At 31.7% G+C, this 13,876-nt stretch overlaps 1 protein-coding gene across 1 annotated transcript; it reads right to left on the bottom strand.

Moving 5' to 3' along the window:
- Positions 1–217: 217 nt before the first annotated feature.
- LOC114389869 lies at positions 218–1,045 on the bottom strand. Its single transcript, XM_028350587.1, has 2 exons — positions 577–1,045; positions 218–426 (listed from the first exon to the last, which is right to left on the bottom strand). The coding sequence occupies exons 1-2, from the start codon at positions 1,043–1,045 to the stop codon at positions 218–220; spliced, it is 678 nt and encodes a 225-aa protein (XP_028206388.1).
- Positions 1,046–13,876: the final 12,831 nt, after the last annotated feature.

The following is a 13,876-nucleotide window of genomic DNA, read 5'->3' on the forward strand; positions in this document are numbered from 1 at the left end:
TTTTTTAGGCCCTCTTCATTTTTCGTTCTAATACTTCGCTTGTGGCCATGTTGACATCCCTTAGCTCGTCACACTCTTTCTTGACCCTGATGGTTATCATCTTGAACTTTTCCTTGACTACTCGCGTTCTTTCAAGCTCCGCTTTCAAGGCTTGCACCTCTTCGCTCCCCTCAGGGACTTCAACCTCTTCCCCACTTGAAATCTTTAGCTTCGGGAGTCAAGTTATCCCTTGCGTCCGAGCCTTCAACCATTTATGATATCCGCCAATGACACCGCTGCTGCTTCCTCTAAGCTCCTTATCCTTTCTTTGCACCGCCTTCCATGCTTTTCGGACTCTTTGAAGCATTTTTGCATTGGGGTCACTGGAACCTCGTGTGATGAAAGGCGCAATACTCTTTTCCGATGGCTCCCCTCTCATAGGGTAACCTAGTTGTCTTATAGCAAGTACAAGATTATAATTAATACAACCCCTCATTCCCATCAAGGGGACATTTGGGAACCCTTCACATAAGCATAACACTCTGGCCCCTCCTTCCTTCCATTGGGGGAACCAATTAACGGAGGCCCCTACCATACCTGCCAAGAGTTCTTCCCAATTTGCTTTCCCTTTCTCGGCACACATGCGATGACCTTGTACAGGACAAATAGGTCCACCTTCATGATGAAAAATATGGGAGACTAACCACATATAAAGAGCGGGCGTGCAATAGATGATCTTCGCACTGCTCTTCTCACATCTCAAGTCGAGTGTATCATATGTGTCAACCAACATAGCAATGATCGGGCTTTCCTTATTGTGATGATAAGCAAGAAAAGCATCGATCGCTACTAGATCCACTAATCCATCCATATTTGGAAAGAGCACAGTCCCAAACACCAATAGAGCTAAGATGTCAATGAATGATGCCCACTCTTCTTGGCTTGCCAGAGCTTCTGCCTTCTCCTCCATATGCTTCCTTGGTATCCCTATCACCCCATTTCTATTTTGCTTTACTCGGTCCAATTCTTGTGCTGAGATTTTAACCACTTTTGATACTCTTGCCATAGAAGGGTAGAATCCAAAAAAAGGTATGGTTTCCTTCCTTCTAGTGGGCATCCCAAGATTCCTTCAAACTCTTCAATGGTTGGTACTAACTGGAAGTCCCCAAACGTGAAGCATCTGAGCAAATGGTCATAGTACTGGGTGAGGGATGTGATGGCTTATGTGGAAACTTCTATCATAGACAAGTCCTAGATTTTCCCATATATCTTGCGGAAGGCTTGACGTTGAACTAGATCCATCCGCTGCCCTAACTCTCGCAAACTGGATACTTTTAGGCTCTTGATTTTGACATGATAGAACCCTTTCTTAAAAGAGGGTGCTTGGTTCGATCCCATCTTTTGCTAGAATGAAAAAATCTGCTAATTAATACCTTGACACCTTATCACAAAGGAAATATGATGAATGCATGAGGGAATGTTTATGCTATGCATGACAAAAATGCATTTTATTTACAGACATAAGAGCCCGAAAGACCATCTCTTCTTACCCACAATGCATTGGGTATCATGGTTCATTTGCAATCATTACCATGGTGCACCATGCATGCATTTAAGAAGGTGATGTGAACCTTCCGACTTCTCATGACAAAATGACGAGACAAATGCAATGCACGAGTGATGAGGAACATACTGAACGCATACGTGAGAGCATGTGGTTGATAGCACAAAGAGAAACATACTGAATGAACGAGCATGGTAACACAATCAATTAATGCCAAAATAACATAACAACATGGCAAGCACAGGAAAGACACACACAATCATGACATCATAAAGATATGCATGGCAATATCAAGGAAACAAACATAGCGTGTTTGCTCCGTGCCCCTATTTCAAGAACCTAATGGTAGGGACTAAAAGTTTGCTACTTAGTGATACCTCCCAAGGTGGTCGCACATAACTTTCAAAGGTTTCTAGAAATATCATCCTCTTTGATATCAAACATTGTGGCGGTAGGGACTACCAGTAACAACGTATCATCAAAGAGAAAAATTGGGAAAAAAAATCTTGGCTTGCACACTCCTACATATACATTTTAATGAAAATCAAAGTCATAAAAAAATCTAACTAGAATATCTCTCAAAATATTTCTTTATAATAATCAGCCACCAAGGAAATATTAAAATCACAATTGTAGTATGGATGTGTAACACCCTAAGAGAATTACTGTAATTATGTTTATGATTCTAAAATATAAAAATTAAAAACATTTATACAACAATCTCATGCGAAAGCTAACATATAAACATTATAACTTGATTCCATATATAATATAAATACAACTTATTTATCATTGTTGGACAAGTGGCCTCAATAACTTAAGAGGGGGGATAAATTAAGTTTCACAATTTCCCACTAACAAGCTTTAACCCCCTTTTAAATGATAGGCTTAGAATGAAAAAGAAGAAGAAGAAGAAGAAGAAGAAGCAGTCAATTTAACAATGTTATTTTAAATGCGCAAAACAAAGTAAACTACAGTAAAATAACTGAGATAAGGGAAGAGAGAAATGCAAAATTGATTTATACTGGTTCGGCCACTTCACGTGCCTACGTCCAATCCTCAAGCAACCCACTTGAGATTTTAACTAACTTTGTAAAAAAAACCTTTTTGCAACTTCTAAACACCCAAGGAATCCCTTTCCCTTGTGTTCAGGAAACTCACAATTCAAGATACAACCAGTCTCTTGATTACAACTTACTTTCTGAGATGAACAGAAAGATTTCTATCCTTTAGAGTGGATAATACAATTTGATGTTCCTGGATGAACTCTCAATAGATTTGCAAGTGTTTGCCCAAGAGTTGTTGAGAGAGAATTTGACAATGAAGTTCTCTTAGAATATCTCTCTCTTACTTTTTGAAGTCAGACACACATATATATAGGTCCTTCGTGTCTTTTCAAAATGGTTTGAAAAGATGTGTCTTTTCAAAAAGATTTTTCTGAAATTCTTCACTAGTAATCGATTACAAGTTTTTGGTAATCGATTACACAGTTATATTTTGAAGGATCATGTCTTTTCAAATTGAATTTCAAGAGTTTCGTTGCTGGTAATCGATTACACATCAATGGTAATCGATTACAACTTTTAAAATTCAAATTTCAAACCCTTTTAAGAAGCTAATTTGCAAACTTGTCTTCTGGTAATCGATTACACTGCCTGGTAATCGATTACAAGTGCCTTGATATGTTGGAGATAATGTGTTTTTAGGCAAAAGCTAATCTTGAATGAATCTTGAAGCAATGCTTGTTTGTTGAAGCAACCTTGTATTAATCTTGAAGCAATGCTTAACCTTTGAATGTTTGTTGAAGTAATCTTGAAAACACCTTGTTTGATTATTCTTTGACATCATCAAAATCATGTATTCATGCATTCACAATCTTCCACTTTTTGATGATGACAATCATTATCAAGTGAATTCTTCTTAGCATCATCAAAACCTGCATTATTCACATTCTCCCTTTTTTTATGATGAGAATAATTATCAAGCAAATTCTTTTCGACGTCATCAAAACTTGAAACCTGCATGATTCACATTTTCCTCCTTTTGATGATGACAATCATCTGTAGGTTAGGAGTAAAAACAAAAGAATATCTATCTGTATAGTTTAGTCCCCCTTGATTTTGCAATGATTACTTATATGAAATAGTTGAAGATTTCATATATATAAAAAAAACTGTCTCATAAATAAAATAGATAAGTCCCCTTACTATCTTATCTTTTATCTATCTCTCTCCCTTTGTCAACATCAAAAACAAATCATGAGTAGAGAGGAGAATAACATTAAGCAATTTATAATGAATTAAAAGAATAGAGCATGTCATACCATTCAAAGTACCATTTTTTGGCCCAAAAGAGAATGTTACCGCTTGTTTGAATATATGAGAATCAAATGATATCAAAAGGCCTTAAAACTAACTATTGTGCACCCACAAAAATACATATGTAGTATAAATAATCAAAATATATAATAACAAAAAACAACCATAAAAAATAATCAATAATCAACATAACTCTCAAAGACAATCATCAAGGACAATCAAAACTTAATCAAAAACAATAATCAAAAGCAATCATCAAAGACAATCAACATAACTCTCAAAGACAATCATCAAGGACAATAAAAACTCAATCAAAAACAATCATCAAAAGTAATCAATCAAAGAAAAGTGGCTCTGATACCACTTGTTGGGCTTGTTGAACAAGTGGCCTTAATAAAGCATGCATAAGATCATCAATAAGTAAAGCATTTTTTTATGGAGGTAGAATGATTTGTACCTATTTTTCCGACTCCAACAATTTTACCTTTGTTTGTTGTCTCCATAGATCACATATTCACTATCTTTGGGAGAAATATGAATAATCTTTGATGCATCTACCGCCATGTGTTTGGAGCAACCACTATCAATGTGCCAACTCTTCTCCGCTTTCATAGTCTTTCACCATAAGACCTAGATTTATGATTTTATTTTTTGAATCACTTAAAGAATCTATGTTATTGTCTTCCCAAGTGATGTATGCCTTCTTTTCTTTGAAATTTCTCTTGTCGGATTTTTCCATTCTTCATTTAAGGACAGGACAATCGAATCTCAAGTGCCCAGGTTGATCGCATTCATAACATTTTGGGGCTAAGGAGGAATCTTCTCCTTTCTTCTTTGGATTGGTGTTTAATTTTCTTTGGTTTCTTTTGTTTCTCAGAAACTTATTGAATCTCTTCACAAAAAATCTGAAATCATCATCTTCTTCTATTTCATTCAAGTCTTCTTTGTCACTTTCTTCTTGAATAGAAGATGATGAGGCTTTGAATGCTATTCCTTTCCTCTTTTTATCATTCTCTTCATGTTGATGGAGTCTCATAAGTCCCATTTCATGTTCTTGAAGCTTTCCAAAAAGAGTGGCAAGAGACATATTAGTGAGATCTCTTGATTCTGCAATTGCTATTACTTTTGGTTGTCATTGCCTACTTAAACATCTCAGCAATTTGTTAATGAGATTTTCATTAGGAAATATTTTTCCCAATGATGCAAGATGATTAACTATATAGTAAATCTCTTCTGCATATCTTGTATGGTCTCATGTTGATACATTCTAAACAGTTCATATTCATATGTGAGAGTGTTTATTCTAGATCTCTTGACATCAGTCGTGCCTTCATGGGTTACTTGTAATGTATCCCACATTTCTTTTGCATTTTTACAATTTGAGACTCTAAAATATTCATCCATGCCTAATGCAAAAGTGATTATATTTTTGGCCTTTAAATTGTATTGAACCTTTCTTCTTTCATCATCATCCCATTCTTCTCTAGGTTTTTCTATAGTTGCATTTCCCACTACCATTGTAGGAATGAAGGGACCAAATTCAATGGTTTCCCATATATTTAAATCTATGGCTTCAAAAAAGATCTGTGTTCGGGTTTTCCAATAGTGATAACCCTCGCCATTGAAAACAAGAGGCCTATTAATAGAAAGTTAGATGAGACCATATCTATTCTTGAAGTTTTTAAACTTTAGACAAGAATCGTGCTCTGATACCACTTGTTGGACAAGTGACCTCAATAACTTAAGAAGGGGGATGAATTAAGTTTCACAATTTCCCACTAACAAGCTTTTACCCCCTTTTAAATGATAGGCTTAGAATGCAGAAGAAGAAGAAGAAGAAGCAATCAATTTAACATAATAACCTATTCATTTGCCTCTCATGGGTGAGGCATAATGTCTCAATGAGTGCTCCAGGGGCTTTAAGGATGAGTTAGACTCCTTTACCATAATAACCTATTCATTTGCCTCTCATGGATTTACTGTCACTGGGTCTTTATCAAACCCTATCATTTCTAAGGTTGGGTATACATCGATCGATCATAAACACTTTTCTCTAACTTATCCCTTGGAATCACTTACTACACTAGTTCGTCTTCACTAATATCTTGAGATTCATTGTTAAAACAGTAAGTTACTAAATTTTGCAAAACTCTTTCTTGTGGTAACTCCATTTTCCTTACACGAGTTTTATTCCCAAACACTCACCTTACATCAACTATGCTGAAACACAATATTCGTTGTAGCCTATACTCCTATAGTGTCCTTCTAGATACATTTCTCATCATGTCTTTAAAGAGCTATATCCCATCCTATTACAAGCCACCACAAAAGTTTAAAACATAGATACATATATATTATTAAAACTATGGATAAAATCATTCACACATAACATAAGTACAACATAAGCCATACATGGCATCCACTTCATAAACCACACAAGTTAGACAATTCACAAAAATACACATAAGCAATGCAATGTTGATTTCTCTTTTCTCATATGCATATGATACCAGAAAACATTTGTGAAAGAAGCTCAAGAGGACATGTAATAACGAACCACATGATTTTTTTAATACACTCTCAACAAGACATTTTGTTGACGACATGTCAGGGTTGCCTAGTCTTGCAAGGATACTCCAACCCATGGGATCAACATGAAGCACACAGAGATTCTGAACTAGATACCCCCCAAGGATAGAGTCATACTTCAACTCATTCATTTCATTCCCAGTTAAGGTTGACCACATCCCCTGTCTTAAAAACATATACACATTTATGATGCATGATCACATAGGATGCACATGGTTACACTTGTCACATCACATGGAGAATCCTATCCCACATGGACTAGGTTCTCTAAACATTTCAAATCATACTCATGTACCATGGCATCTCTTCGTCCACATCTCATACACATAAGCATCATGCATCACATGCCATACTAATTAAAGTATACATAAAATTATGTTCATCATAGTCAAAAGGAACAACATTCCCAAACATAATTTAATCACAACCATCTTTAAGCACACTTGGTTAAGTAGTACACTATTCAGTCTATCAAAATTTGATGTTATTTTCCTATTATAACAATTATCTATTAACACCTATAGTACATATATCATATAATAAGTTCTTGGGGTACTACCTCATTTATTTCCTTTTATGCTCTTATGACCTCTGTATGGTATAAATTCTATTTTTGGATTTATGCTAACTCAATCAAGTTTATTCATATCTAAAATTTCTATGTTTACCTTGAAATCTAGTTCAATTGTCTACTATGCCTAAAATTAGGAGGAACACGAACTGATTGCACAATCTTGACATTTCAACCTTTACTCACAATTTTTTCTATATATTGAGTTCTAAAAGTCGAAATTAGGTGAAACTAAGGCCATTTAATAGTTAACATCTAGCGATACATTTCTTATGAAGACATCTAAGCCTACTTCGGTCATCTTTATAAGTCATTTTTCACGTTAAAATCACATCCAATTAAAAAGTGAAGAGTAAAAGCATACACCAATAACTTAAGAATGAAATAACTTAGGAAGGATAGTGGACAACACTCACTAGGAAGGCATGGACACAAACACCCACTAACCCGCACAAACTTTGTGGTGTTGTCCACCATAATCCCCACAACTCTTAACTAAGGCTAAAACATGGATCTGATTTAAAATACGAACCCAAGGTTCCTATATGCTCCAAGTTTGAAAACTCTAAGGGAAGATAAAAATATTAACTATAATGGGTTTCATGCTAAACACTAAGCTGGCTCTATTCTGCTCCTAAGGCCTAGTGGTGTCCTCAATATATAGGGAAAGAAAGAGGTTCATGAGGTTATGTGGGACTTTGATTGTTTTTCATGATCAAATGACCTACTTTGGAGCCGATTTTGTCTAAGATGGAAGCTAATTTTGGTTTCTAAGATGTAGGGATGAATTGTATCTTTTTCATCAAGCTTTCCAACAACGCAAATGGAACCTTAAATGGATAAGTATAACTCAAGATATGACGTGGTCTTTCCAAGGTTTTTATCATAAAACTAACACTAGACTTATACAATTTTTTAAGCATTCTAATTATAAGAACTTAATCTAACACTCCTCTAATATCAAAGGTAATAACTACAACACTTAGTTATACAACAACAACAACAACAACAACAATATACACAAAATATACACGCATAAGAGCACACACACTATCACAACACATTACATGCTTAGAAAAAAACCAATAATATACAAATAATAATAACAAGTATTTACATAAAATATAATAGAAGGGTCCTAATAAGGTTTCTCCTTAAGTTATATTCCAAATATTCGAAACTTGGGGTGTTACAGCTCTACCCCTTTTAAAAGATTTTCTTCCTCGAAAATCAAGATCAAGCCACATCATCATACTACACACATCCATCTTCCACTATTCCTTAGGTATTGTCTCGTCAAGGCTATATAGTACTAAATCTCTTATCCAACTAGTTTCTCATTCTCCTTTTAACTTTTCCTAAAGGGTCAAAATCCTACAAACAAAAGGGGTTCTTAAACTTAAACATAATTACTAGTTGAAATGGTGAGCTTAACTCAAATGCCAACCTAAGAGGTAAGTATACTAGGGAATCTGGTCTTATAGATGTATGCTCCTCTAATCGGCCTTTCCTTTATTCTTTCTCAGTCTCTTGTAAGTTCAAATGTCCACTTATTTCTATCAATTTCATCTTAGGGGCATCTATGAAGGTTTGTTAGGTGCTTGTTACGTTGAGACACCTAGTTTAACATCTCTATTACTAAGTCTATCCTAGTCAAGAAGACTAAGGTTACTATCTCTTTATCCCCAACATGACTATATCCTCACTTCCATTCTTAAGTGCTTATTACTTTGAGACACCTAGGTTAACATCTCTATTACTAAGTCTAGCCTAGTCAAGAAGACTAAGGTTACTATCTCTTTATCCCCAACACGACTATATCCTCACTTCCATTCTCAAGGTAGATAGACACCTAACTCTTGATTGTATTCCCTTACTAACCACTCAGCAACACAAAAAGCATAAAGGACATATAAAAACAATTAAGAGAATATAATGACATTATAGATTCCCAATCACGATAATTCAAAAATAATAAAATATCAATACGATTGGAACATATTGCTTAAATATATCAATTTGTAACTCACTAAATCCCAATATAACTTTTTATCTAATGTCTAACAAAAGTAAAGATTCAATACTATCCCTATTCACCTCCCTTCGCGCCTCCGCCATGCCCCTCGTCGCGGATCTCTTGGACTGCTCCACCAAAAAACCACTAAGCACCGCTGCACTAAACTTCCTCCTCGCCGGCAGGGACACGTCGCCAGTGATGCTAAGCTGGTTCTTCTGTCTTGTCATGAACCACCTCGCCATGGAAGAGAAGATCCCCACGGAGCTAACTGGTTCTTACTTCCACTCGTGATGGCGATCGACGGCGCTGGACGAAGGAGGCAGTGGACTTTGAAGAAGCAGAGAAACTTGTTTACTTAAAAACAACGTTAGCCGAAACGCTACATGATAATAAATTTTATTAAATAATGAAATAATTTAAAATGTTTCAAAATCTTGTATCTTTTCTTAGTGCAAACCAAACATTACTTAGTACAAAGAGTATTATAGTAAAATTTACATTATTTTGTCAAGTACATAAGCACATCAAACAAGATACAACACAAGATTACTTGTATTGTGCATTGACCACCAAACAACGTACAACACAAAAGGTTCTCATGTGACTCAACTACTTGTCTAGTGTTTTTCTGTCTGTCCTTTCTTTTTGACAAATCAAACACACCCTAAATGTAACACCTTAAGGGTATTATTGTAATTGCACTTATGATTCTAAAATATAAAAATTAAAAAATTTATATAACAATCTTATGCGGAAGCAACATCTTCCATGATGAGACTTTGTGCTCCAACAACACATATCATCATCTGTTTCCTGAAAAAAAATGAAACTTAAAGGAGTAAGATATAATATTTCAATGAGTGCTCCAATGAATTCAATTACTCGCTTAAAGAAGTGTAAGGAAATACTAACATGGTATGATTGGGATTTGATTTTTAGTTTGTGCATATGAAAAAATATCTATTAAAAGATTCACCTTTTAAATGAATGTCAATACCTCAAAAAATTTGTCAATGACTCTCTATCAAAGATAACCTAATAAAAAAAAAAGTAACGAAATATTAATGAGCTGATTCAAATAAGCTGGGCCCAAGCAATACAGTGGCCCATTAAGAAAATTATATATCAATCAATTCAAAATTATTTTTCTACTTTTTGCATTGTGAATAATTAACAAGTCATTTGACTAATATGTTATTCTATGTAGTCAGAGTACCTCTCATTTTTATCAATTTTTATATAAAAAACAACCTAATATTTTGATTGAGCTAGCTTTTTAAAGCCATGACTTGACTAGTAATTATATTGGATAGCGGTATATAAGGTGACAATATGGGTGATATATTTGTGATTAGACTAACCCAAAATTAAAGACATTATATGAGTTTGAACGGTATATATAAATAAGTTATCAAATATTTAAAATACGGAATCAAAATATAACAATATTTTTTCATACATATTAAAATATTTTCAAACAAATAATTTTAAACTAAAATAGTATGCCATTTATATGGTAGTAATTTCATTTAAAATATCTTGATATATATACATTTTTAAATAAATTATTATAATATATGTAATATCAGATCGGATCAAGTTAAACAGCCTTTAATATGAAAATATAGCAATATATTATTTTACGAAAAAATAACTAAAATTAACTTTTTTTAGCGTACGATAACACTAATAATAGTCAAACTTATATCCTCGTGCATTTATCCCAATCCACCAATAAAATTAACTTTGGTGCCGACGGAACTGCCAATTTGGGCCTAAGATATTTAAAAGATAAGTACAATAAAATAAGAGTTTAAGGATTATACATTTAATTTTATTCCGTAGTCGAATAATTAATTACTGTTAATAAAATTTTGAAGTGGTACTCATAAAATTAATAAAATTATTATATATAATTAATTATGATTCAACAATAATGTAAAATTATTTAACATTATTAATGGATAACATTTTTTTTGTCTTTAATCCTCCGGCTGAAAAAATAATTGACTAACTTAGAGATGGACAGAAAGGTAAATAAAGTTCGACTATGAATTATTTCCATCAAATATCGAATTTTGGTACTATTTAAACCATTTAATCTTAATTTTAGTACATTAACCAGTTCATAAAAAAAAAAAATAGACTAAATTAGAGTTCAACAGAAAAATAAATAAAGTTTGACTACGAATTATTTTCATCAAATATCAAATTTAAATTCAAGTAATATTTGAACCATTTAACCTTAACTTTACTACATTAATCAATTGTGTCTAATGATTTGGTTTGTAAAACATATTTTCTTATAAAAGAAAAAGTAACACTATTTTTATTACGCCTTAAAAAAACTATTTTTATTATAACAGTTATACTCATAATATTATTTTTTTTCTTTTTATTTCATTCTCTTATTAATCATTTTATACTTTATTTATACTTTTCTGTTCTCATTTCTTTGTTATAGAAATTATTGTACAGTTTCTTTATACAAATACAATTACTCCTTATAACAAATTATGCAACATATTTTGTATTAAATATAGAAATAAAAGAGAGAAATATAAAAGAAGATAAATAATAATAAAAAATAATTATTAAATTAAAGGTTATGTAAAAACTAAATAAAAAATAGACTTACTTTTAAAGAAATAGCTACAACCAACATATTGTTGGTCTAAGCAAAATTAACAATGTTTAATATTCGAGAGGTGAATGAGAAAGATTTAATTAGAATAAAAGATTATATTAAAGATGGTTAATTAAGTTTTTCAATTAAATTTAATAAATGATAAAATTTATAAATATTTTTCATCAATAATACAGTGAAAAAATTTAAAAATACTAAATATATTCACAATTAACATAACTAGAGGACTATAAAAAGTTTGATTTGATCTCAGTAAAGTGTTGGTGTTTCACTTACCCACCACTTCATATTTCTTTCTTGTACACGAGGCCCTATAGATGTAAATGCTGTTGTGGCTGCGCTATTTATGAACCCTAAATTTTTATATTATTGTCATTTTCTATTATTATTATAATAATAATAATAATAATAATAATTATTATTATTATTATTATTATTATTATTATTATTTACTGCTTACTTTTATATTTTTAAAGAAATTTAAATATTAATTTTTTTTAATTTCCGTTTAAGTTAAAAGCATTTTTTTCAATAAAATGTTGTTTCTAATTATCAAAGACGGATTGGTTCAATATATATATATATATATATATATATATATATATATATACTATTATTAACTTTGAATAAGGTCTTAAATTTAATTTTTAATAATAATAATCTTTATTGATAACTAATTTCAACATTCTATAAATGTTTATAACTTGAACAGAATTTCCATAAAGTCAAATTTGTTTACCATTGTGTGGCCATAGATTAAAAGGATCTCATCCTTAGTTACTACAAAATTTTGCTTCTAATTAGGTTTTTATATCAAGCTTAACTACTTCTATAGTCAATTGACTCAATTTTACCAATTTTAAATTTATCATTTAATTTTTTTCTAAAATTAAGTTCCTTTTATTTATTCATTAAACTTCAATGTTCATATTCATCTTAAAATTTTAAAATTTTAAAACATAAATTTAAAAAATACCAACACGAATTAACCTGCAATAATTATTATTAATTGGTATTATTGGTACAAAGAACAAAGTATAAGAATTTGATCCTTCTGTGTCGTCTATGAAAAAATATTTATTAAAAAATTAACTTTTGAAATAAATGTTAGTATCTCAGTCTATGACTTTCCCATGTGAAATAACTTAATTCACCAAAAATGTACAAGCTGTACAACACATTTCAGAATCCTTACTAATTTTTCTTCCCAATTTTTAAAGTAGGACCATCACCTTTAATTTCTGACAAACTTTCCTTACTAATTTTTCCAACCTATCATACTGATTGCCAATGACATTGTATAAAGTTGTTCCTCGTGTCTGGTTTAACGCTTTGTTTGTCCTTTCCTCGGGTGATTCCAAATGGTTTGTCAAAATTTAGAAATCAAACCCAACTATGAAATGGACTAATAATTTAAGTAATAGTATTTGTGATGAATAAAAAATATAAAAAATAAAATGTGTGATATGGATATATTAATTAGAATTCACATGTTTCAATTAAAACGAAAGTAAATCCTTGAAGTCCTACGAAAAAAAAAAGTCAACCCTAAAAATTTTCACTACCAGGAGTGAATAATGAAATTTAATATATAGGGTTAATTAAGTCATAGTAATTTAATTTCCTACAATTAAAAAATTTCTCCTAGCAAATGTATATCTTCCTTTCAAAAATTCTATCTTCAGATTTTGATAAATTTTTTAGATAAAAAATAGTCGAAGTGTGTGAGGAACATTGAGTAGCTAGTTTGTTTTAATATATGCTATAAGCGAAGCCTATCAAGCTATGAAGAGCAAAAGTTTTTTTTTTTTACTATAATTAGTGTTTGTTTTCGTATGATACACAATGCAAATTATATTTTTAAAGTTGATATTTTAAACAGTAATTGGTTTGTGTGTATATATATTTATAGCATAAGTTTTTTTTTGTAAAATTATGTTCAATTTGGGTTTTTATGTTTTAAAAGGTTTAATTTAGTCTTTTATGTTTTTTATAATGAGTCAGAATGGTCTTTCTAAAACCATGATCATTTTCGATTTTGAAATGTGATTTTGAATCCTTTTTTTGACTAATTCCAGATGAAAAACATGTCCCATTAAATTTACTTATGTAAAAATTATGAAATCCAATTTATGTTCAAAGTAAAAAGGGTCAAATATGACAAAAATCATGTAAGAAATGAGTGTCGCGG

Source organism: Glycine soja, chromosome 16, assembly GCF_004193775.1.
Source record: "Glycine soja cultivar W05 chromosome 16, ASM419377v2, whole genome shotgun sequence".
Lineage (NCBI taxonomy): Eukaryota > Viridiplantae > Streptophyta > Magnoliopsida > Fabales > Fabaceae > Glycine > Glycine soja.

Bases quoted from the DNA above. Each gene is read 5' to 3' on its own strand.
- LOC114389869 (XM_028350587.1), bottom strand. From the start codon at position 1,045: ATGGCAAGAGTATCAAAAGTGGTTAAAATCTCAGCACAAGAATTGGAC. The intron at 427-576 runs GTATGGTAGGGG...TAAGACAACTAG, and splicing joins TTGGGAAGAACTCTTGGCAG to GTTACCCTATGAGAGGGGAG.